General features: G+C 42.5%; 1 protein-coding gene across 2 annotated transcripts in view; it reads right to left on the bottom strand.

Moving 5' to 3' along the window:
• SH3D19 (SH3 domain containing 19) overlaps positions 1 to 26,810 on the bottom strand; it is an 85,950-nt gene that overhangs the window by 50,082 nt on the left and 9,058 nt on the right. The window contains exons 1-2 of one of the 2 annotated variants that reach the window (XM_058191983.1): positions 12,762 to 12,816; positions 12,604 to 12,643 (exon numbers count right to left, since the gene is read on the bottom strand). In XM_058191983.1, the coding sequence (XP_058047966.1) occupies positions 12,604 to 12,643; positions 12,762 to 12,801 (80 nt within the window). In that variant the 5' untranslated portion in view covers positions 12,802 to 12,816. Of the gene's footprint in view, positions 1 to 12,603; positions 12,644 to 12,761; positions 12,817 to 26,810 lie in introns of those variants that run through there. The other variant, XM_058191982.1, reaches the window with a different exon arrangement.

Raw genomic sequence — 26,810 nt, 5'->3', positions numbered from 1 at the left:
ATAGTAGTGCAGACTTAGTGATATATTATTTTACTAAATTTGGACTATATAGTCCAAAATCCAGAAACCAATTTAGGACAATGAGAATCATCACATGCAGGCAAATTATAATGCTCCAAATCAACTATTTCCAGCAGCTTAGATTTCTAGGTCAAGATTTTGAACCACAAAAAGGACAAATGTAAAGTTCAGCCATTTGTCCAGGGATAAACCTTGTTTGATATTTCTGGTAACTCTTCTGGTAAGACTTTTTGATGAACTATGATTGAAAAGAGGATGATTTTTGAATTGAGTTTAGATAAAATTTGGCTATAAGGAGGGGTGGTATTTTTTTTATTTGTAACATTAAAATAGGCAGAAAAGTTAGTAGGTTAGTTTATGTCGATGTGATGAAGGTTGAAAAACACTTTTTATTATTGTTTTTGTTGCCTTTTTATTTTTGTTTTCTCTTTTTTTCTGCACCTTCTGACCTTTTTTATCTTCTAGTTAGTTTAACTATGTTTATTAAAAATTTCAATAAAATTATTAACTAAAATAGACACCTTAATATGATTACTCAGACCTTAACTCTTCCAGAGGCTGAGAACCAGAGAAAGTAATTCTACATAAAAGTAATAAAATCTATTTTATGTTCTATTGTTTTAATCTGTATAGCTTAATCTACTGCATGCTTTAGCAAAAAATAAAAATAAAAAACAAAAGGCAACCATTGAAAAATATACACGATAAAACAACTGTCACCAAAAACATTTAGTTTCTCTGGTTACTGTTAAAGCAATAGAATGCATATAGTTATTGAAAAATATCTATAAAACTCTTTTCAAAAATTTCTGGACAGCACAGGCAGGATGTTAATATTTCTGGTGGCTGAAATCCACATAATGCAATGTTAACTGACATCTTATGATTCTCTTTCCCTTTCTATCTTTTGATCCTGAAATATATTTCACATTTACCTAAAGATGTGAAAGCTTCATTTTTCAACTAAATTGATCTATATAATTTTATTGTGCTTCAGTAATGGAAGTCCAACTACAAATGGGGAGAAACAGGCTCAAGCTCAATCCCTCCAAGACTGAGTGGCTGTGGATGCCGGCATCCCGGTACAGTCAGCTGCAACCGCGGCTGACTGTTGGAGGCGAATCATTGGCCCCAATGGAGAGGGTGCGCAATCTGGGGGTTCTCCTGGATGGACGGTTGTCTTTTGAAAATCATTTGGCGACTGTCTCCAGGAGAGCTTTTTACCAGGTTCGCCTGGTTCGCCAGTTGCGCCCCTTTCTAGACCGGAATGCCCTATGCACGGTCACTCACGCCCTCGTCACTTCTCGCCTGGACTACTGTAACGCTCTCTACATGGGGCTCCCCTTGAGGTGCACCCGGAGACTTCAGTTAGTTCAGAATGCAGCCACGCGGGTGATAGAGGGAGCCACTCGTGGCTCCCATATAACACCGATCCTGCGCAGGCTGCACTGGCTACCTGTGGTTTTCTGAATGCACTTCAAGGTGTTGGTTACCACCTTTAAAGCGCTCCATGGCATAGGACCGGGATATCTTCGGGACTGCCTTCTGTTACCACATGCCTCCCACTGGCCGGTACGCTCCCATAGAGAGGGTCTTCTCAGGGTGCCGTCAGCCAAACAGTGTAGGCTGATGACCCCCAGGGGGAGAGCCTTCTCTGTGGGGGCACCTACCCTCTGGAATGAGCTTCCCCCAGGACTTCGACAACTTCCTGACCTCCGGACCTTTCGCCGCGAGCTTAAAACATATCTATTCTTTCGTGCAGGACTGGCTTAATAGGGTTTTTAAACATGGAGTTTATTGGGGTTTATTTTATAATTTATATTGTATTTTTAAACTTAGGCTTTATTGAATAAGTTTTTTAAATAGTGTTTTTTATTGTAATGTATTGTATTATTTTATCTGCCTGTTCACCGCCCTGAGTCCTTCGGTAGAAGGGCGGTATAAAAATTAAATTATTATTATTATTATTATTATTATTATTATTATTATTATTATTATTATTATTATTATTATTATTATTATTATTATTATTATTGTTAAACAGATTAATGTGTATACTATGAGGGAGAATAATATAGGAAGTTATACATTACCCAAGGGTGAGAGGCAATAGGTCTAGAAGTTGTAGCAGAACTGTTTTGTTTTTTACTTTTTACTTCCTATTTTCTTATTCAATGCACCATATCACTTCAGCAACCCTACTGATCCTTTCAAGTCATCAAGAGAGGAAAAGAGGCAACCGTTCTCACTTTACACCTTTTTAAAAATCTGAGGTGACTTGATCAGCAACTCCAGAAGTGAAGGCAAACGATAGTGTGTCCCTTGACATTTGGGTGTGTTTTCTACTATAATTTTGAAGATTCCTGCTCTGAGTAGGAACAAAAAACCCCTTCTCTTGTTAAGGAAAATATAAAGAACTGAGAAGAAAAAAAAATTTTGTAGAAATTTCTAAAGTGAGGAAAATAATTTTTATAGGCATTATAAAATGTACCAAATGTGATAGAAGTTGTTTCTAAAAAGATGCTTACAAAAGGACCTTTAATTTTTTGTCACCTGTTGTCAATAACAGCACATCTTCACCACTGTTGCAATTATCTAAGCTCTTAATTCCCAAGCACAACCCAGAATACAGAAGGAAAAAAAACATCTTGAAAGCATCTGGAGTTGGTCTTATAATAACAGAGGAGGTTAAAAATCTCTAGGAGTCTATTATTTCACACAGGAGTGAATCACTGGCTTGTTTTCTGGATCTTCAGCTATTTCTCATCTCAAACCACTACTATGAGATTATTAATGATGAATTATCCTTCACCAAATTAGTTTTGTTCTTAAATAGTAGCTCTCTCAGATGTACAAATAAGTTTGGAGTTTCAACATAAAACTAAGGCACAACATCGTTTATTTCAACATTGCATAGCAACAGAATAAAAACATTAAATTATATTAAATCATTGTGAGCTCCAATACAACAAAAATGGATAGCAGCAGATTTATTGTTAAAGCATTAACGCTATAAAACAAATGTGTTTGGAAATAAGCTTTATGGAACAGAATCTAAGCAATTTTAATACTTAAGACTTCACACTTTAAGCGTTTAAGATCCAGAGAACTCATTCCCGCTGTTCTTTTGTATTTTGTATTACAGATAATTTTAAGATGATCAAATCTTTATAACAGGAAGAATCTCTTCTACAAAAACATTATCTTTCTGCTCAGTAACAGCTTGTTCCAAATTCTCCCTGACTCAACTGAGTTACACCCTCTATACATTTTGAAGTACAAACTTGTAAGAGTGGCCATTTATGAATGTGCAGTGTGCAGACATTCTAAATTAGTGTGATACAACCACCACACTTCTTCTAAACTTGTCTTTCCAAATGCAGTAATATAATATGCACAGCTATAGTAACAAAATGTTTAACGTTATCCTGTCTCTAATTACATTTCTATTACATTACATTGAAGAAAACAATACTTATTTATATCCTAACACAACTCTCTTACATCCTAACCTGTCACACACTCATGAAATGCAATCCTATTTTTTAAGCGCTGACCAATATTTACCTTAATTTTTATATTTTTTAATTTTATTTATTTGTATCCCACTTTTATTATTTTTTACAAACAATTCAAGGTGGCAAACATATCTAATAGTCCTTCCTTCTATTTTCCCCACAACAAAAACTCTGTCAGATAGGTTGGACTGAGACAGAGTGACTAGCCCTAAGTTACCCCCAGTATTTATAGGCCAATATTTAAGGCATTTGGAAACCTTTTAGACTAAAACGATGCTATATTATTTTACTCCCCTTGGAGAAATAGAGATTATGGTAATTCTCATTATCCTTTAAAATACTTAAAATGTGTGTTAAGAAATGGCTCTTCAAACTCTCTTGCAACCTACTCCAAAAAGGCAGGACTATTTATTTTACTCCCAGTATTATAACCGTCACTGAAAATGTATGTAACTTTCAGGGGTAGAAACCATTTTTAAGGTTGTGTCAGACCCTATCAGAAACATTAACCCAACCCATTTTAAAGAGCTACTCTACTTTTACAACTACATGCCATAGTGACTTGCCAAAATAACCTCAGTATAGAATTATCTGAACATTCAGAGACTGGTACAAATTCAAAATATAATTCAAGTACCACATTTTTCAAAATGATTCTTTTGTTTCCAACAGCTTGACTTTTAATAACATAAGAACAATCAAATAAATGTAATTTAGGAAACTTTTACTTTCACGGTTCAGGATATTGGTAACCCTGATTTACTAATAGCTCAGGCAGATGCTAAACAGATACTGAAAGATTCACTTGAAAGACACCTAATCAAATTACCCAAGGTTATTAATTGTTCAGTTTGTATTTATGTCTGCTGTGTTAGAAACTGCTCACTAAATGTCCTCAAAGATTAAGATTCCTAATAGGTTTAGCCAACTAAATTTGGTAAGCTCAGTTAGCAAAGCTACAGTTTTATTTGTATTTTTAAAACCATTTCTGACTTTTGTGCACTGGCTACTTTAATAAACATGCTATACTAGAAATTAGAAATTAGAACTGATAAAATATAAATTCTAGTGAAAAGAGTTGTCTTATCCATATAAAACATCCACATCTACAGAGGCATTTCATGAATATTCCTCTGAATATTCAAGCGTCTTTAACCTGAAGTTTATAAATTGTTGTAAATTATAGGAATGACATGTAAAGCAGGGGCCCCCAACTCCCGGGTTGTGGTCCACTACCAGGCCTTGGCCCATTTGGAACCAGGCTGTGTGAGTGGTGGGTGCTTGTGCATGCCATTCCACTTGTGCAAGCGGCAGGCACTCACGCTTGTGTGCGAAGCTCCATTTGTGTGAGCAGTGGGTGCCTGGTCCCACCATTTGCGCAAATGGACCTGTGCCTGCTTGCACGTGCCTGCCACTCACAAAGAACCATTTCCTCCCCCCCCCATGACCAAGCCTCCAAACCAGAAAGGTTGGGAACTGCTGTTCTAAAATATATGACACAGGGCTGTCACATTTCATACCTGTTGGGGTATGAATGTCCTGATCTGTCACACAGATGAACACAATACTCCTCAGTGTGGTGTATTTATATAAGCTTGATTCAATTTTGATAATTTCCTACTGCACATTTTCAACTAAGTTCGAATAATTATAAAAGAGTAGCAGGCCAATTAAAGCTTTCATGTCACCTAAAGGTATGCACTAAAAAAGTCAAGTAAAGTAATTACTAAATTCCTTGCTGTTGGCACCTATATTTTTTGTGTTAAAAAACCAAAGACTAACAATGCTTACAGCATATTAAACTAGACCTAGGGTTGAGCAACCTATGGCCCTAAAACCATATGTATGCACACATGTGCAGCATGCATTTTGTGTGCACTGTGCATGCATGCACAGTGTGCATTTGATGCGCACTGCACATGCACACGCAGCACACATGCGCAGCCAGCAAACTGGTGGCAAACCAGTTCAGATTTCACCACTGGTTGATGGGTAGAAAACCTTTTCTCTCAGTCGGGGAAAACGGCCGTCAGGAATGGGTAATCTCTTCTCGTTGCTGATTGGACCGAGTCTTTTAAATTGTAGTTTGTGGTCCCCGCCTCCTCCTATTTCCCTCCAGCTTTTTCGACTCGGTTTTGCTAGGACCGGAGCGTTATTAATTACCTCAGACTGGTTTCTGGTTTGAGGGATTGAGTTTGTGGTTAGTTTAGTGTTTAATTAGAAATTTCTATTTATTTTATTTTATTTATTTATTTTTCCTTTTTTTCCTTTTTTGGTATTTTGCTTGTGACCAGTGGAGAGTGGTGAGCAGGGATCTGCTCCCGAGCCCACAGGGCCGCCCGGGCGTTTTCGCCAGCTAGCCACCCCAGCGCTCACGGGTTTCGTCCCCGTAGCGCGAAGAGTCGCCGGAGGATTCGAAGGGCACAGGAGCGGAGCACGGGGGTCGCCCCAGAAGCGCTCTGTGTAACCGGCACTCTTCAGACTCTCTCTCTCTCAGCTCCCCCGTCGCACTCCCGGCTGCGGCAAAGGTTTAAACGCCAGAAGCCGTGGGGCCAGAAAAACACCCAGCCTTGCCCCAGGAATTTTTCCGGCGAGTTCGGGGCCGCCATTTTTAGAAAAAAAAAATTTTTTTTCACCCGCTTCATCAAGGGCTGCAGGTAAACGGGGGAGGTCAGTGGACGGCCTTTTAGGCTGTCGGGCTAGCAAGGGGGCGGCGACCGCTGAAGACCGCGGTCAAGAAGAGGAGAGAGAGAGAGAGAGAGAGAGAGAGTCAGAGCGGAGGAGAGCGTCGAAGTTGCCGCGGGACATCTCCAACAGAAGCGGCAGGCCTAAAAGGAACGTGAGTAGGCCCAAGCGGCCGTAAATTGGCAGGAAAGGTTCCTTTGCAAGATGGCGGACGCCTGTAATTTCCAGACCGACTTGCCAACTTCCATTGAGGAGGAAGCGACTCTGGATGGCCCAGGGGAAGGGCCCTCTACAATCCCCCAGGTTTCTCCTGTCAGGGGGCGAAAAATGGCCAGGGCCAAGACCAAGAAAGGGGCTCAGGCTGAGGAGAGACGCCACAGGGCTCTGGAAAGGGTCTTCTCCAAGGCCTCAAAGAGGGCCCACAGGTCTCCTTCACCAAAGAAAAGGGGAAATCAAAACGATGGGGCCCTTCCTGATCCACAAGGCCCAGATTTCCTCTCCCAGCCTAGCCAAGTGCCTGGATCCTGGTCCCCAGACAGAATTTCCCCCTTACCCTCAGCTCAAACTGCCACTACCCCATTGTTCCACACCCTTTCAGAAATGGAACTTAGTATCTCCCCAGATTCCCTGCCAGCTCATCCAGCTAGTGCATTACAGGGAATGGGGGTGGCACAGGGGTGCCCCTGGTCCATTCTGATACCGGATTGCCCCAGATGCCAGTTTTTCAGCTGCCTGACTCCTTTAATCGGATGATACAACAGGCCATTCGTCAGGAGGTAGCCCAAGCCCTTCAAAGGCAACCTACGCCCTCTTCTTCTTCCAAAGCCGATAGGGTAGGGAAAAAGAAGAGAGAGTCCCCTAATTTGGCCCCTACCTTGTTCAATTCTCAAAGAGAAGAATCACCTGAAGAGGTCAGCCAGGCCTCGGTATCCGAAGAAGAAGAGGATACCGGTGAGGCCTTATCAGAGGACGAGGGTCTGGGGCCGGACCAGCCTTCCTTTGTGGGACTCTTTAAACCCCACTTGTTTCGCTCACTCCTGTTCAAAGCCCTAGCTACTACAGGTTTAGGCGGGGTTGCGGGTTCTCCAGCTAATCCCCCAACCCTACCTAGCACTTCATCTGACCTGTTTGTGGAACCCACTGTGGCTGCCGAGACTATCCCCGCACCTAAGATGTTCGTTGACGTGGTCCAGCGTCAGTGGACGAGTCCGGGTTCGGGCTCCAATCCCAACGCCACAGACAAAAAGTTTTACAACTGCGCAGCAGATCTTGAGAATATCCTGCAAGTCCCCACCGTGGACGCGCCAGTAGTGGCTCTAACAGCAACCTCTCACGTTACTGGTCCAGAGAACGAGGCTCTCCGCCCGGAGGATAAAAGGGCTGACCAGTCTTTAGTCAAATCCCATCAGGCTTCAGCCTGGTCAGTCAGGTCCTCCATGGCATCCTCATTTTTCAATAGAGCTTCTATTATGTGGCTCAAGCAGCTTCAGGGCCGTTTACCATCCTCGGACGTACGGGCTCATCAGGACCTTAACAAGGTCATCGCAGCCCTAGAGTTCTCCGCTGATTCGACTCTGAACGCGGCCCGTTTCTCGGCCAAAGCTATAGGGTCTACAGTCACATCCCGCAGACTTTTATGGCTCCGTCACTGGCGAGCGGACACCAGAAATAAATGGCGCCTGGCCTCCTCTCCCTACGCGGGCACTCACTTATTCGGCGCATCACTAGACCCTATCCTAGTAGAGACCAAGGACAAAAAGAAGATTTTGCCCTCTCTTTCTCGACGGGGGGAACTTCGGCATCAGCCTTATTTTCGCTCCTCGACCTCACCTGCTTCGTCGGCTGCTTCCTTTCGTAGCCAGGAACCCGGAGGGTCGGGATTTAGGCGAAGATTTCCGTCGTACAGAGGAAACACCCAGAGGGCCGACCAGGTCAGAACAGGGGCCAAGTTTTCGGCCCGTAAGCCGTTTCGAGGGGGACGGGGCAAACAGTACAATCGCTTCAGGTAGTTCCGCAGAAGACCTCCCCATTGGAGGTCGGTTGGCTCTATTTGCTGACCAATGGGAGGTTTCCACTTCAGACCGTTGGGTTAGAGACACCATTAGACACGGCCTGGCCCTAGAGTTCCTTTCCACCCCCCCGACGGTTTTCGTTTCTTGCCCTGTTTCCTTCCGCAGCTCTAGTGCTTCTCTGGTGCAGTCTGCGGTCCATCACCTTTGGCTATTCGAGCTATCCAATTGGTTCCTATCGATCAACTCAAACAGGGCTTCTATTCCAGGCTCTTTGTCGTAAGTAAGCCGTCGGGGGGCTGGAGGGCTATTCTAGACCTCAAGGCCCTTAACCAATACATCGTGTACCACCGTTTTAAAATGCACTTGTTACGTTCCATATTGGAGTGCATTAGACAAGGAGATTACATGGCCTCTATTGATTTAACAGAAGCCTACTTGCATATCCCCATTAGACGAGATCACCGTAAATACTTGCGCTTCTGCTTCAAGGGTTCTCACTATCAATACCGGGCCTTACCCTTCGGGTTGTCCTCGGCCCCTAGGGTCTTTACTAAAATCATGGCGGTGCTCATGGCCCACATCCGAGGGTTTCCGGTTAGGCTCCAGGCCTACCTAGATGACATTCTCATCATGTCATCTGCACTAAATGCGGCCCATAGAGATATCTCTTTGACCATTGAAGCTCTACAAGCGCACGGGTTCTCGATTAACTGGGAGAAGAGCCATCTTAACCCCTCCACCTCTATAATACACTTGGGTGCTCAGATTGATTCTTTAAGTTCCATGGTATTTCTGTCACCAGAACGCCAGGTTAGTTTAGCCGAGTTAGCTAGCGCCTCTAGAGTTTCACGGTCGGTTCCCTTGGAGCAACTCTCCCAACTCCTGGGGAAAATGGTGTCGTCATACGATATTATTCCATGGTCTCGCCTCCACAGTCGGCCACTTCAGTGGTTCCTCTTGCCACATCAGAGGAAACGGTGCAGTTCATCCAAGCGACGGGTGAGTCTTCCACGGGAGGTGGCCGACTCTTTGGTTTGGTGGAATCCAGAGGTTCTGGCCAGAGGTTCGGTCTTCAGGGAACCAGTGAGGGACGTGATCACCACAGATGCCAGTCTCTCGGGCTGGGGGGCACATTTGAATCAACACCTGGCCCAAGGCAAGTGGTCCCCCTCAGAAATCCATCACGGCATCAACTTTCTAGAGCTGCGTGCCATCCGTCTGGCGCTTCTAGCCTTCGAGGATCTCATCCGGGACAGGAACGTCCTTATCCTCACGGACAACGTGACGGCGAAAGCGCACATAAACAGGTGGGGGGGCACTCACTCCCGAGCGTTGATGACGGAAACCCTTTCCCTTGGTCATTGGGCCGAATCCCACCTGCGCTCTTTGAAAGCAGAACATATTGCGGGGACGGACAACTGTACAGCAGACTCCCTCAGCCGACAAACTATCGACCAGTCGGAATGGGCCTTGTCGCCAGCGAATTTCCACGACCTGTGTTCCCGCTTCGGACTCTCTCAGGTGGACTTATTCTCCTCAGAGACCAACAATCAGGTGCCTCGGTTTTTTTCGAGATTCCCATCTCGGGGAGCGGAGGCAGTGGACGCCCTCCGCAGCAGCTGGCCTCCGGGCCTTCTCTACGCTTTTCCACCAATACCTCTAATTCCCAGAGTAATACGCAAGCTTCTCTTGGAAAAGTCAGAATTGATTCTGGTCGCCCCATTCTGGCCCAGGAGACCCTGGTTTGCGGACCTATTGACTCTGTCAGTCCGGGAACCGTGGAGGATCCCGGACAGCCAAGTGTCTCTCTTCCAGGGACCGATTCGACACCCCGAACCGCAATGGCTACGCCTAGCCGTGTGGAGATTGAGCGGAGCGTCTTGATGAGGGCAAAAGTTCCAGGTCAGGTCATTCCCACCATGCTAGCCTCTCGCAGAGACTCTACCAAAAGGATTTACGAGGCCACGTGGCGCGCATTTGAAAGGTGGTGCGCTTGTCAAGGTGTAGGGGCCTCCTCAGCTTCTGTCTTAGATATTTTAGCTTTCCTGCAACGAGGTCTCGATTCGGGATTGGCGACCAATACTCTCAAGAGACAAGTAGCGGCAATTTCATCAGTCTTGAGATGTGGTTTACTGATATCCCTTTCCAAGGAGCCTCTCATTCAACAATTCTTCCGGGGGGCTAACAACGTCAACCCGCCCGTTGTTCACCGTTTTCCATCGTGGCGATTAAATGCTGTGCTCAATGCTCTTACTAAAGCGCCGTTTGAACCGCTTAGAGACTCCTCTCTACGTATGCTGTCGCTGAAGGTAGCCTTTCTGATAGCCATCACCTCAGCCCGTAGAATTTCGGAATTATCGGCTTTATCAATTAGACAGGACCTCTGCACATTCTTCAACGATAGGGTGGTACTACGTCTTGACCCTACATTCCTCCCGAAGGTCAACAGCCAATTTCATAGAACACAGGAAGTCGTTCTGCCTAATTTCTGCCCAACTCCTAGACACCATTTAGAGAGAGTGTGGCACACTCTGGACGTGCGGAGAGCACTGAAAATATACATTGAGCGGACATCATCCTTCCGTAAGACAGAGGCCCTGTTTGTGTCATTCCAACCACTGTCTCTGGGTCAGAAGGTGACCAAGTCGGTGCTGGCTAGATGGATTAGGGCCGCAATTGCCACAGCTTATGAAAGCCAATCTCTACCGGTTCCGCGAAAGATTACAGCACACTCTACCAGAAGTGCAGCATCTTCGGCTGCTTGGGGTGCGCAAGCCTCCATCGAGGAGATCTGCAGAGCGGCGTGGTCCACCCCTTCTCCGTTCATTCGACACTATCGGGTGGACTCCTCCGCCTCGGCTGACGCTGCATTTGGCAGACGGGTTCTGCAGACGGTGTTTTCCCAGCAATGACAAGCCGCCATCAACCCTCCCGGTAGGACATGGGGGCTTTGGTATATCCCATTCCTGACGGCCGTTTTCCCCGACTGAGAGAAGGGCGTTGGCTTACCTGAGCGTCCCTTCTTGGAGAGGAAAGCGGCCGTCAACCTGGCGTCTGTCTATTCGAGGGTCAGGGCGGAGGGCACTAATTCTCTATCATTTCAGCAAGCCATGCCGGCCTACAGTTCAATCCTCGCCGAAAAAGCTGGAGGGAAATAGGAGGAGGCGGGGACCACAAACTACAATTTAAAAGACTCGGTCCAATCAGCAACGAGAAGAGATTACCCATTCCTGACGGCCGTTTTCCCCTCTCCAAGAAGGGACGTTCAGGTAAGCCAACGTTCCCATCTCAGCAATCAAATCAGATTATACCCCTTTCATGTTTCTTTATAATTATAAAAAAGTAAAATTTTCCATTTACCGATTAATTGATTAGTGATATCCATGGGTAAGCACACTTATCAATAAATAGAAATATCAATTTATGAAATACAATTTGCCATCACCCAATTTTTACTGTAACAATTTTCAAGTGAACCATATCTCTGCCTTCCTTATTTATGAACTGTTTACATTTACTGACTGGGTGCTAATATCTTCAAGAGGTATCTTAAATTGCTTATAATCTTTGAGATTATCATTGATAAGATGCAGTAGAGACTAATGTTCTGTAAAGTTGTAGACATAAAAAAGACAAATCATCTCACACGAGAGATATGCATTTAACTACAAAGATCTGCAATCCTTGTATTACCACATATGTGTTTTATCACTATATTTCCTTTTAATTATTTTATCCCAGAATAAGATTGTGCATTTTTTTTAAATTTTATAGATAAGAACATAAGACTAATCAATTAATAAACTATTCTATTCTACAAGGACATGTGGATGTTTAATTACACAAAAAATAAATGCTACAAATAATACATTCTAGACATTTTAAGTTTTAATGTCCCTACATCTTTCAGTGGCTACATTCACAGATTATGATATAGTATTAATTATTTTTAATCATAGTTTATAAAATGTACTGAGTCAAGGATACAGGAATTTTCTGGGCTAAAGGGCATATTTGCCCTTTAATGGCATACAGAACACTATTACAAAAAACTAGAATTCTTTCCACTTGTCATAATTATTAAAGCCATGCATATTTTAGAGCACTTTTTTGTTTTTCAGTCCTACATAAAAGATACTATAAATGCAAGAAACAGAAAGAGAATACATATGAAGTCAATAAAATGTTTACCCAATTTTAAAATTTGAAAGGACTCAACATGATCCTTTATACACTTTAATTATCAGAACAAATCTAAAATGCAAAATTAATGTTTTTAATATTTTCATTCAATTACAGTTTCTTAATTCTTTTTAGTACAATGTAGAAAGAATATAAACAGAACAGAAACAGAAAAACAATCTCACCCTGATGAACGGTGGTCTGGTTTATTTCTTTCTGAACGATCTAGAATAAAAAAAACACATCCACAAAATATGTTAATTTAGTTCACTATCCTACAGATATGACCTTTTTAAAATGATATTTTTAAAAGCTAGGTTTTACTTTATAGGGGATACTTTGCCTGAAAGAAATAAAAACATCTGCAGAGAATATTTAAGCATATCATTGAGAAATACAATTTTCTTTATGCTTGTTAAGTTTGTTTTTTATGTTTAACAGATGCTGTCCTCTTTTAAAAACCCAACAGTTTTCCAAAGAATGTAGGAGAGGAGTGGAAAAGAAAACCACAGAATTAGTCAGCGCCTAAGAATCATTTCATGAATCACAGCTGGCAGATTCTAGGAAAGGATGGGAGAAACATTCAGTGATAGCAATAGTTTATGTAAATACACACTATATTTCTATTATGCCTTTCTCCATGATCTTCTACAATTGCAGGCATCTAAGCCTTTCTGTGTTCTTTTTCCAGAGAAGTGTTATTACTAGACTGATTTTCTTTTTAACAAGACTGGGTGAAGATTGTCTTTTAATAAGACTGGATGATAGATTGAAGACTGGGCAAGATGACTTGAACATTAGTTATAATTATAAATCATACTATATTAGAAAACGCTTTGGGGTTTTAAAAATACAATGAGTCGATTGTATATATAACCAAAATATAAACAGTTCCCCAAGACAGATCATTTCCTCTGCAAAATATTCTATGCTATTTTTTTTTTCCACAGAATTTTTTTTCTTACACCAAATCCTGTCCAATTTTTGGAGATTTCCTGAACAAGTTTCAGCAATTTTCTTGGCAAGATTTTTCAAAAGTACCATTGCGTCCTTCCTACAGCTGGGAGAAAATTATTGGCCCAAGGTAACTCAGCTGGCTTTCTGTTTCCCTGTTTCCAGCCTGATGCCTTAACCACCACACCAAACTGGCTCTCACAGGAAATTTACAAATATAGCTCTTCAAATATAAAAACAAAATAATATTACTAAAGACTTGCACAGTATTCTGCTCTGCTAAATCTTATTACTCGTATTTTCATTAACCTCCCACAAATTCTGTTTAACTTTCTTTTTACTTTTTATAGCATATGTAAACTATGTATTGCTTTATAACTTTATAACTGCAATATAAATAATTATATAGTCCATTTTCCATATATAAAGATTTTTCCAAAACAGTATTTTAAGTTACAATATCTGGAACCATATAAAGGTTTCATTCCATTTTATAAGCTGCCAAACTAAGTTAAAATACTTTTAATACAATTTTTTACATTTTAACATAATGCTTGATAAACGGAATAGTCTCGCCTGTATCATTTCTTGTACCGCTATTTTCTCAAACTGGCAGTAGTTTTTAATTTGTACTTTATTTTTCTATTTTGCAAGCAAGAGTATTTACTACCGTCTATTCCTAGCAACCGATGCATGGCAACATAAATAATTAGCACTAAAACTACATTTGAAAAACAAAGTCAACGTTCAAGATACAATCTTAAGAAGTCATCTTTTATATATTTCCTTTTTTTTCTGTTTTATTTTTAGTCTTCTACTTTCCTTTTCTATTCTTTTTTTTTATTATATTTTTCTTAGTATTTTTAATCTATTTGTAAGCCTTAATAAAATTAGTTTAAAAGAAAAAAAGCTTTCCATACGGAAACATGTCCTTTTCTCTCTTCACAACCTGGTAATTATCATACCTGAAATTACACAGGAGCATACAGTCCTTTCCCTTCATGTTGCTATCCTGTGCAGAAAGTAAACTTTTATGGTCATTCATACAGCTGTCCAGCAGAACGAATCAAGACATTTTTCAAGTGGTACAACACCAGGAATGAGAAAGAGAAATCACAAAGCATGTAAACAGCATTCGAAATCATCCCTCTAAGGAGGCTTCTGGTTGGCAGTTATACTGTAGCCAATCTCAGAATTGGAATGCTGTCATTCAGGAAGTGAATGTTATTCCATTTCCCCCCCTTTCTTTCTTTGTTTAAACAGGAAATAGTTTAGCTAGACTTGCATAATTTACTGCTTAAAACATCATCCCAAAATGATAGCAATTTTTTTAAAACAAAGACTGATAAGTACTGCTATAAAAAAAGGTTCTTATTTTTTTTAAAGAAGCATTTTATTCTAGTTTAAACAGGATTATTAATCATTGAAAGTGAAGTCTGATAGCTTTCTTAGTCTCACAACTTGGTGCTACATACATGAGGAGGAGTTATTAGGAAAAAGTTAGGAAAAAAGACTCAAAATATGAAACTGGTATTAGGCATTTAAAATATTTTTCCAGATTTTGTTTGTCAAAGATTAGCGGTAATATTATTTGCAAGAATGTTAGTATCCAAGTCCAGCTTTTAAAACAGTGATGCATGCAGATTATAATAAATAACACATGGATGTTAAGATATTTAAAGTTTAATAGCTGGAGTAATGAAATGTCGGACAATGAGTAAGAACATAGAGTTATAGGTAATTGGTTAAAGACAGCTGGCCACTACATGAGGCAACCTGAGCTGTGATTGGTTGTTGTGAGTAAAAAGGGGAAGTTTCCTTATTTTTTCCTCTGGGTGCTGTGTGTGCTCTCTGTGATTTACCCAAAAATGTTCATACAGTATTGATTTACCTGACTAAGCTCCTGTTTTCCTCTCTTATTTACTGTAAATATATTTATTTATATAAAACCCCAAGTTCTTGCCAGCGTCTCTGACTCCATTTGGACACCACTACACAGTTCCCCGACAATGGATATGTTGTTTTAGATAGCGCAACTGCACTTAGTAATATATTAATACATTTTGGCAGAGCACTCCAAAGTTAGGAATTTTCCAAGCTACTATTCAATAATTAAATACTTTCACACACAGTAAGGTAGTGGGACATTGGAAAAGCATGTGGCCATTCAGATCCAGGATTTCAGATGCTTTTAAGCAGTCAGATACAGAAGTCTCATTTACTGATGGCAACTGGAAACTCTGCCACTAAGCAATACAGTTGTAAGATGTGATGTCACACAAACAATAGCAATTCCAGCATCCCTGGTTGCCATCATTAGGCAAATCCCCAATGCAATAAGCAAGGAGCACCTTTAATACAAATTCATCTAACAAAGAAAATCAATTTCTTAATCAGTTGGAAATTTCTCTGTTAATAAAGACACCATTAAAAACAATACTATTAGTATTAGCAATACACGGTGATCATAACATTTTGTTGCACAGGTCCCAGATTGTATGCTTCCATAAGAAAAGAAAATGAAGATCATTTTACTATGGTATACTAAGAACATGTTCCAAATTTGTTTTCTGCCTTGTCAAAAAATTAGAAGAATACTGCTATCATCTCCCCCCAGTTCTTCTTTTCTCTAGACTAGCCAAACCCAAATCCTGCAATTGTTCTTCATATGTTTTAGGACGATTAAAGGCCTGGAGACTAAAACATGAAGAACGGTTGTAGGATTTGGGTTTGGCTAGTTTAGAGAAAAGAAGGACTAGGTGGGACATAATAGCAGTATTCCAGTATTGGAGAGGTTGCCACAAAGAGGAGGGGGTCAACTTATTTTCCAAAGCACCAGAGGGCAGGACAAGAAACAATGGATGGAAACTAATCAAGGAGAGAACCAACCTGGAATTAAGGAAAAACTTCCTAACAATGAGGACAATTAATCAATGGAATAGCTTGACAGCAAAGTTGAGGATGCTTCATCATTGGAGGTTTTTAAGAAGAAACTGGACAGTCGCTTATCTGAAATGGTATAGGATCTCCTGCTTGGGGTTGGACTAGAAGACTTCCAAGATTCCTTCCAGCTCTATACTGGTTGAAGTTGAAAATGGATGACATTAATCTCGTCTCTCCAGATGTTTGACATCATATTCACGAATTTGCTTATAGCGGAACAGGCATAACATGCTAGCCAAGTTTACTGCAGACAAGACAGAAGCCACATATGCACAGAAGATATGACAACCGAACAGCACAGAAATCAATCTTTATATATAAACTGGGGTAAAGGTTTAAATTTTAGCCCTGAATTTTTAGGTCAATAAACTTTAGCCATTCTCTTACCAGCCTTGAAATCAAGAATGATCCATTCAGTGTTATTGTATTGGTTCTGTTTATCCTCAGAACTATTGGTTTCCATGCTCTCAGATTTAGCTCCTTCATTATCATTATTGCTCATGATTTTACCGTTAGTCCTTGACTTACAACCATTCATTCAACCACTTTTCAGAATTACAACTGTACTAAAAAATGTGACTTATAACCAGTCCTTGTACTTAACAACTTTTGCAGTGTCTGTGTAGTCATGTGATCAAGATTTGGGTCTTTGGCAACCAACAAGTATTTATGATGGTTGCAGCACATCGAAGTCATGAGATCGTCATTTTCAATCTTCTCAGAGCGGTTTCAACAGGTAAAGTCAATGAGAGAAGCCAAATTTTCTCAATGACTACCTGATTCACTTAACTGCTGTAGTAATTTGCTTAACAACCATGATTAAAAAATGGCTGTAAAATTGGGTGCAACTCACTTAACAACTGCATTGCTTAGTACCACAAGTTTCAATTCCAAATGTGGTCATAGGTAAAGGACTACTTGTATTTAATTTATCAATTAAAACTACCAGCCCTTATACCTAATTCATAGTGTTTATAATAATCTTCCATACTATGGCTTATGCCAGCTCCTCAAGATAGACCAATTCAGGAAACAGACACAAAATATTAGAACCTTATTATATTGATATAGGCCACAATAATAATCAGGCTCATGAAAGCCTGATGACATATTCTTTTCTTTCCCTTTTATACCAAAGAGATTCAAGGAAGGGCAATTTTAAGTTTCTTTCTCATGCTTTCTTATTTTGCAGATCCAGCTCACAATTTGCTAGCACTCTCCACATACCTCCACCAAGGTCAATTTTGCTTCTCTACAATTTTTCGAATGGTGTCCTCCAGAACTTTAGGTTCTGTGAGAACTTCAGTGTGAGTTTCTTAGGATACTATAGGAAAGGGTGGAATTCACTTGAACACAGTCATTTTTCTATATCACTAAAGTTCTACTTTTGATCAGCAGTTCCAGGAATTTTCTTTTCTTTTTTAAACCAGCCAAGCTCTTTGACCTGAAAAGGATAACTACTCCAATTAATGATGTTTTTAATTGGATCAATTGCAACAGTGAAGAAAAAGGAACACAAAATATTTCTTCTATAACTATTCAGTTCTTGAGATATGATCCATTATTAAAAATAATATACCACCAAATTATCAAATTAATGTTCATTAGTTTTCTACATTAAATGATATGCAACCAGTGAACAGAAACTAATTAATTTACTCATCGAAAGTAGTGTTAATTTATTTAGTTACTGGAAAGAAAATGGACCTCAGTTATCTTATTGGCCTAAATGCAGTTTAAAAATTATGTAAAGGAACAAATCTAAATATAAGAAATGGCAAGACAGTACAATTATGACAGAACTTAAATATTAAAGATTTCATACAATATTAACAAGGATGAAGTGCATTTTTATTTATCATTTATCTACACTGTTTTTTTATGATGATCGAATATAACAATTAATTTATTTCAATTACTGTATATGGAAGAATGCTGAATCTCTGCATCCAGCAGGACCAAAGCTATTTTAAACTATTCAGTACCTTGGATTTTGAAAGTCAGAATATGAGCAATATATCAAGGATAAGTTACTTGGCAACCCTGCACAAAATCTTTCCTGTAGGGAACTTTACAATGTGCTTCCTTATTGCTCTTGACATCATGCTGTGTCAATGTACTTTTGACACAACATATTTGCATAAGTTTTTGTTTCAAATATAGGAAATTTTAAATCTAACGTTCTTTCAAGAATGCATTGCTTCTCACACTTGCAACACAGGGAAGAGAAAGTAGAATATATATATATATATATATGCCTACAACATGCCTGCCATTACACGTGGTCCTCCATTTACAACAGTTTGTTTAGTTACAATTAAAAGTTACAATGGTATTAAATTCTGTGGGTTCCGTAATAATTGAGGCTCCACAGATGTTCACACATAACGTTTATTTTTAACTCACAGAGACCAGCAACAACACAAGAACAGCGTGCCTGCTTTGACAGCCCTTTTATACTCGGCTGTCAAAGCGGGAGCCAATCAGAACAGAACAAGAAACCATCTCCACCACTAGGGGCCGCCACTGCCGGTGCAGGACATAACACTTCTTTCCCCCTAGCTTGCGCAATCGTAATCCTGGAGATACGCTGGGCGCCGCTTGATTCGGCTGGACCTTCGTGGCTCCGTTGTAGCCATGGTCACTGGCTGGCCCAACTCCTCAGCCTCTTCTGTGGGGGACTTCTCCGGCCCAGGGACCCCTAGCCCCTCCACCGGCAGAGCAGACAGGGCTTCCTCTCGGTTATCAGGTACAGGGGCTGGGCGTCTTATTCCCTTGGAGCTTAGCTCCTCTGCCCGGGATGATTGGGTTGGGCTACCTCCTGGCTCTTCCTGAGTGCCCCACTCTGGCAGCTGCCAGTCCCCGACCTGACGCCGGGCCCTGAGCTGGTCACAATGTCTGCGCCACTCTCTACCCTCATCCAACTCGACCCTGTATGAGCACGGGCCGGTGATTCCCACGATCTTTCCTGGGAACCATAGGGGGTGGCCGCTGTAATTCCGGGCATACACGGCCTCCCCAAATCAAATCTCCTGTTTGCCCCCATGGAGTCCAATGGCTGACTAGGTGAGTATTGGGGGTGCAATCTATCAAGTGTGGTCCTCAAACGCCTGCCCATGAGTAACTCTGCTGGGCTCTTATTCGTAAGTGGGCACGGCGTGGAATGCTGCCCCAGGAGGTACTCATCCAACCTCTCCTGCCAGCCCCCTAGGCCCGACCTGGCCAATGCCTCTTTCACTGACCGGACTGCTCGTTCTGCCCGGCCATTACTGGCCGGATGAAACGGGGAAATGAGAGCATGGCGTATTCCTAGGCCAGCTAAGAACGACTCAAACTGGGCGGACGTTAGCTGTGGCCCGTTGTCCAAGACCACAAAGTAGGGCAACCCATGGGTTACAAACAACCGTCGCAAAGTTCTAATGATGGCTTCTGAAGTGGTGGAATGCATTAGTGCGATTTCTACCCACTTCGAGAAAGCATCGACGACCACTAAGAATACTTGCCCCTGGTACGGCCCCGCAAAATCTATATGGATGCGGGACCAAGGACCCCCCTCGTCCTCTCTAGGAGGAGACTTAGGCGGCAGCGGTCTTGTCTCTGACACCGGTGACAGGCCGACACACAGGCCTCTATGTCTTTATCTAGTCCTGGCCACCACAGGTAGCTCCTACCCAGGGCCTTCATCCTAACAATGCGCGGGTGACCCTGGTGAAGTGTCTCTAGAATGGACTGTCGGAGGGGGGGCGGAACTACAACCCTATGCCCCCAGAGGAGGCAACCCTGTTGGGTAGAGAGCTCGTGCTGCCTTCGCTTATAAGGCTGCAATTCAGGGCTGACAGGACCCTGGGGCCATCCACAGAGAACCCAATCAAGAACTTTTGAGATGACTCTGTCCAAGCCAGACATTCTAGCAATGTCACAAGCAGTAACGGGAAAGGAGGAACCGTCAATCAGAAAAACATGGGACGCTGGAGCCGGGTCTTCCACCTTGGTCATCAATGGGCAACGGCTCAGCGCGTCAGTATGGCCCAAATGTTTCCCAGGCCTATAGACCAGGGAATAGGAATAAGCCGCCAGGAACACCGACCATCTGGTCATTCTTGGTGATAGTACTTGCGGAGTCTGTCTGTCCCCAGCCAAAAGCCCCAACTGCGGCTTGTGATAGGTAACAAGTTCAAACAGGTGACCATAGAGATAGTCATGGAACCGCTTGACCCCCGCGACCAACGCCAATGCTTCTTTATCCAACTGCGAGTAGTTGCGTTCCGCGGTGGCCAAGGTTCGAGAAAAGAATGCAATCGGGGCTTCTGACCCGTTGGGCAGCCGATGACTCAACACAGCACCGACCCCATACTGAGACGCATCGGAGGAGAGGACAAGCAGCAGGTTTTCGTTGAACTGTGTAAGAACTGCGTTAGACACCAAAAGTTGCTTGACAGCCTGGAAAGCAGCAGCAGAATTCGCACTCCAAACCCAAGGGGACTGCTATCCAACAGGCGGTGGAGAGGCTCTGCAACCGAAGCCTTGTGTGGCAGAAAGATTGCGTAAAAGTTTAAGAGCCCCAGGAATGCCTGTAACTCTGACTTGCTGGGGGGTGTCGGCGCATCAAGGATTGCCTTGGTCTTGGCCGTAGTGGGGTGTAAACCCGACCTATCCACTAGGAACCCTAGGAATTCTACCTGGGGCACAGCATCTACACACTTGCTTTTCTTAACTTTGAGCCCCACATCCCTGAACTTAACTAGCACCTGGCGTAGTCTGGACATCAGTTCCGGAGTGCTTGCTGCCGAAACCAACACGTCGTCGAAATACGGGTATTCCGTGGAGTAGGCGTTCCATGAGGCATTGGAACAACCCCGGGGCCACACTGACGCCAAATTGGAGGCGGCGGCACTTGAACGCCCCTCGGTGAGTGACAATCGTCTGTGCTGCTGCTGTGGACTCATCCACAGGCAATTGTTGGTATGCCTGTGCTAAGTCAAGCCTCGCGAAGATGGATCCTTGCCCCAAGGAGTGCAGCAGATGCTGCACCACTGGCACTGGATATGCATGGGCTTGTAATGCTCGATTAATGGTTGCCCTATAGTCCGCGCAGATGCGGATTGAACCATCCGCCTTAATGGGAGTCACAATGGGGGTCTCCCATTGGGCATAATCTACTGGTTCTAAAATGCCCTGGGCAATGAGTTTGTCCAATTCTGCATCCACCCTAGGCTTCAGGGCAAATGGCACCGGCGCGGTTTTAATCTGCGCAGCACCACCCTAGGGTCTAAGTTAAATGAAACAGGCATTCCGGTATATTTTCCCAACTGGCCATCGAACACAGTGGGAAATTCCCTGACCAGTGTATCCAGCTGACTAGCTCCAATCGAGTTAACACCCTGAATAGTCAAACCCAGGGCTTCGAACCAATTAAGCCCCAGAAGACTAGGCAATGAGCCATCTACAACTACCAGTGATAGGCGGCCTACAAATTTCTTGAATTGTACCCTGAATTTCCCACTACCCACAATGGGAATTGGCCGTCCCTGATAGTCTTTTAATAACAGCGCACAAGGCTTCAGACGCTTCTTAGCGATAGTAGGCACCAGATGCTTTATCGTATTCCAGGAGACAATGGAAGTTGCAGATCCGGTATTAACTTCCATCAGGCATGGCCGCCCTTCGATCAGGACGGAAATTCGGATTTTCTGCTGGACCGGTTCCTCAGATCACCACCTGATCCCTGTTCCTCCCATCTCATCACGGAAAATGGCATAGCAGTCATCCTGCGGCCTCCTGGATCTCAGGTGAGGTCGTCTTCCAAGAGAAGGGCCGGCTGACGGACCCTTTTGTGGAACCCTCTCAGGCTGGACCGATCGGCAAACCCGGGCAATATGGCCCCGTCGGCCGCAACGGCGGCAAATTGCGTCTTTGAAATTACAGGCGGCTCGCATATGATTTCCCCCACACCCAAAACAGCCAGTCAGAGGGAGGCTATCTCCCGCATGAGTATTTGGTTTCTTAACCTCTTTAAGGCGATGGACAGCGTCTTCCTCCTCCTCCTCCTCATATAGTGGATCAGCTTTGTTGAAATGAATTGTTGCTCCTTTTGCTATCTGTGGGCTCTGCCCTCGAGGCATATCAGCTAATGAGAGGGTGGCCAGCTCTGAGGCACATGCCTCATCTAATGCCATCTGAAATGTGAGGTCCTGCTTAGCGATGAGACGCCGCTTGAGGCGTTCATCCCGGACACCGCTGACGAGCCGGTCCAAAAGGTAATCATCCAGATCAACAAATTCGCAATGGCGCGCCACTTTCCGTAAAGCGGCTACATACTGGTTTATCGATTCCCCCTCAGCCTGATCCCTATGATAAAACAGCTGCCGGGCGATTCTGGAGGGTGTCGGGGCGTAATGTCTTTTTAATTTAGCCATGAAGTCATCCCAAGTCCCTGCATGAATTGACTGGGGGGCCATCAATGTCATGGCTGTCTCGAACATTTCTGCCCCACAGAAACCCAGGAAATAAGCACGCTTCCTTTCACTAGATAGGTTTGTATACTCATTGGCAATAAGAAAGCATTCAAAACGGGCTACAAATGCCTCCCACGATTCGGTCACTGGGTTAAAAGGCACAAAGTTCTGAGGCGATGCCATGGTTTGCTCTGTAGGCCAGGGATCTGAATAGCTCTGAGGAGAAATTCACACTTTGGCTCGCTCAGCAGCTCAGCAACTCACGTACTTTCCTCAGTCCTCGTCGCCAGTATTATATTCTGTGGGTTCCGTAATAATTGAGGCTCCACAGATGTTCACACATAACGTTTATTTTTAACTCACAGAGACCAGCAACAACACAAGAACAGCGCGCCTGCTTTGACAGCCCTTTTATACTCGGCTGTCAAAGCGGAAGCCAATCAGAACAGAACAAGAAACCATCTCCACCACTAGGGGCCGCCACTGCCGGTGCAGGACATAACAAATGGCACTGAAAAAAGTGATGTGTGACCCATTTTCGCCCTTACAACCATTGCAGCATTCCCATGGCTCCATGATCAAAATTCAGATGCTTGGCTGACCCATATCTATGTCATATTTATGACAGTTGCAATGTCCCAGAATCATGTGATCACCTTTTGCAACTTTCTGACAAGCAAAGTCTATGGTAGGGATGTCAAACTCAAGGCCTGCAGGCACCCCCTTGGGGAAGCGGGGCTGGGCTGTGGAGTCCCACTGCCCTGGGAGCTCGAGGGCTGGGCTGGGCGCTTGCCCTCCGCTACCTAGGGCTCTGGATAGCCTGCGCCACCATCCAGGGATTGTCTGCATGGCCTGAGAGGGATGTCGAGGCTCCTCTGGAGAACAAGGGTTTGGCACTCTCCCTGGTCTTGCCTTCCTTCGCTGGAGACAATAGATCACCCAACCCCACCTGAGCCACCAAAGACGCCCCCGACACGTGTGATGTTGAGCTGGCCACGCCCATCCTGGCCACACACCCCAAGATTGTTGTTGTTTTTTATTATTTATTTACATTTATATCCCGCCCTTCTCCGAAGACTCAGGGCGGCTTACAATGTATAAGGCAATAGTCTCATTCTATTTGTATATTTACAAAGTCAACTTATTGCCCCCCCAACAATCTGGGTCCTCATTTTACCTACCTTATAAAAGATGGAAGGCTGAGTCAACCTCGGGCCGGGCTTGAACCTGCAGTAATTGCAGGCTACTATGTTCTAATAACAGGCTTTACCAGCTTGAGCTATTACGGCCCTGATGTGGCCCTCAATGAAATCGTGTTTGACATCCCTGGTTTATGGGGAAGCCAGATTCACTTAACAACCATGTTACTTAAGAACTGCAGTGATTCACGTAAGAAATGTGACGAGAAAGGTTATAGAACAGGGCAAACTCACTTAACAAACATGTCACTTACCAATACAAATTATGATAGTAAGCTGAAGACCACCTGTATTAGAAACATGCTGTTAAGATGTCTAGAAATTGATCTCATGCTAAGTCATGGGTCTCCAATTTTTCTGGCCAATGAGCTAATCTGAAATTTCAAAAATTTGGTATGGATGCTATAGCAGTTACTGCGAAGGATGCTTGCCCTTCACAAAATGGCTGCCATAGTCTAAACAAAAAACAAAAAAAGTTGGATGGGATAGGAAGTTCCAGGGATAAGGAAAGTGAAACACACCACACACCATGAGCATTATATTTAAGGACCCCCAGCATTAAGCCATAATAGATTTTGTTTACTCAGTAACAGCATATTGTATACAGGTGGTCCTCGACTTACAAACATTCATTTAGTCATGGTTCCAAGTTACAAAAGCACTGAAAAAAGTCACTTATGACCAGTCCTTGCACTCAACAACCATCACAGCATCTCCCTGGTCATATGTTAAAAATCCAGATGTTTGGCAACCAGCATGTATTTACCATGATTGCAGCATCCTGGGATCATCTGATCACCATTTGCAACCCTCCCAGCCAACTTCCGACTGCAAACTCAATTGGAGAAGCTGGATTCATTTAACCACTGTGATTCTCTTAACAACTGCAGTGATTTACTTAAAGCCATGGCAAAAAAAAGGTTGCAAAATCAGGCATGATTCTCTTAACAACCGCCTTGCTTAGCAATTGATATCCTGTTCCCAATTGTAAGTTGAGGACTATCTGAAATTATATTTGACTGTGGCTTATTCAACAAACCATACTCATTCTATGACACAAAGTATAAATCTAGTCACAGTTTTACACTTAGGCCTACATATATCTTGCTTGTTTTTGTACAAAAACAACAAGCCACATTCTGCTTTAGCACAAATATAAACTCAACTACTCTGTCGCTAGATCACATATTCAATGTTTAGTGTAAACAGGTTAATAGCAGCTCCCAATCTAACATTATGCACATAAGAGAACATACAGAAAAATGGTTTTGTTGTAAAAAAGCAATTATTTATAATATTTCTTCTTTTCTTTCTTTTTGCTATTTTCTTTCTTACTTACTATTTTTCTTTTATGTTTTTGTTACTTTCCATAGAAGCAGACATCTTTACTGACTGTTGATATTGTGGTTAATAATTTCTGGCTTCACTCTTCTTTAAGATCTCCTTTAATATTTCTGATGTTAGCATGTTTTGTATCATTTTGTAAGTGCCTTAATTTGATTTGCATCCCACCCACAGTGACCATAACTTTCCAAAATGCAGCCACTGGTCACCAAAAATTAGCTTACAAAAATAGAAGAAACCAAGCAACTTATTTGATCTGTTATCTTTGACTTCAATTATAACCCAATAAACCTTTACACAACACTGGTATTTGTAGTACCAACAATTTGTCTAGGTAAAATACATTATTTATACATAATCCAAACACGAGATTTATTTTCTTTCCATATAGTTTCCAAACACATATACTATCTTCTTAGGTAAATAATTGTTTCTAGTCATCTTCTTGCAGTGCTTTTCTCAGTATGTGCTTTTCTGTTTCGCTGGCGTTTATGCACAGAATGGTCTTATTTGTGCTGAATTCCAATATACAAGTCAAGTATCAGAACAATAATTAGTGGGAATACTTCATGAGGAGTCCTCTCAACATTTATTTCCAGTGTATAACTTTCAGCAGGAGGGAGAAAGTGAAGGAACAAATTTAATGCTTCTTGGGCAAATTTTAAAAAACTGTGCCAAATTTCAACAGCTTTGATAAAAGATTGGTTAAAAGCAGGGGTGAAATGCTCTCGTGGTAAGTGGTTCAGAGAACTGGTAGTGATTGCGGCACGAAGCTCCGCCCACCCGTCCGGTTGTCGTTACTTCCTGGTTTTAACCAGGAAGTAATGTGTTTGGTACGCTCTGCCCATGAACAGAAGGTTTTACTTTTTTGCTTTTAAAAGTAAAAAAAAAAGGCCCTAGTGATCACAGCTGAGCTGCAGGATCGTCAGAGCCTCTTTTTGTTTACTTTTAAAAGCATTTTTTACAACCTATTCGGCCAAATAGGTTGTAAAAAAATGCTTTTAAAAGGTAAAGACAGCTGAGCTGCCTGATCATTAGAGCCTTTTTTTTTTACTTTTAAAAGCATTTTGTTTACAACCTATTCGGTCGATTAAAGTAAAAAAAAAGATCGTGCTCTAGAGCTGATCACGCCCCTCCAGCATGCTGTTCTACTTACCCCATGCCTCTTTTTGGTGTGCACAGTGCGCACACACGTCTCATTTGGTGCATGGTGCGCACTGTGCATGCGTACACGCGCATGCACAGCCAACGATCTGGTAGTAAACCGGTTAAGATTTCACCACTGGTAAAGAGTATAAGGTTTCTGCCAAGATCTATCTCATCCTTCATATAAAATGTTAGATGAAAAAAGTACCAAGAAACATAGAAACAGAGGTGTAAGAAAGAGAAGAGGGATGATTAGAAAAGAACAGCTTTATCCATTCACTGTGGATTTGCCTTTCTCCAATCAACAAATGGCTTCAATAACTTACCCATGAAAAAAATCCAGGAGAGGGA

The sequence above is a fragment of the Ahaetulla prasina genome, chromosome 8 (assembly GCF_028640845.1).
Source record: "Ahaetulla prasina isolate Xishuangbanna chromosome 8, ASM2864084v1, whole genome shotgun sequence".
Lineage (NCBI taxonomy): Eukaryota > Metazoa > Chordata > Lepidosauria > Squamata > Colubridae > Ahaetulla > Ahaetulla prasina.
This window is presented reverse-complemented; position numbering and strand designations above follow the sequence as displayed.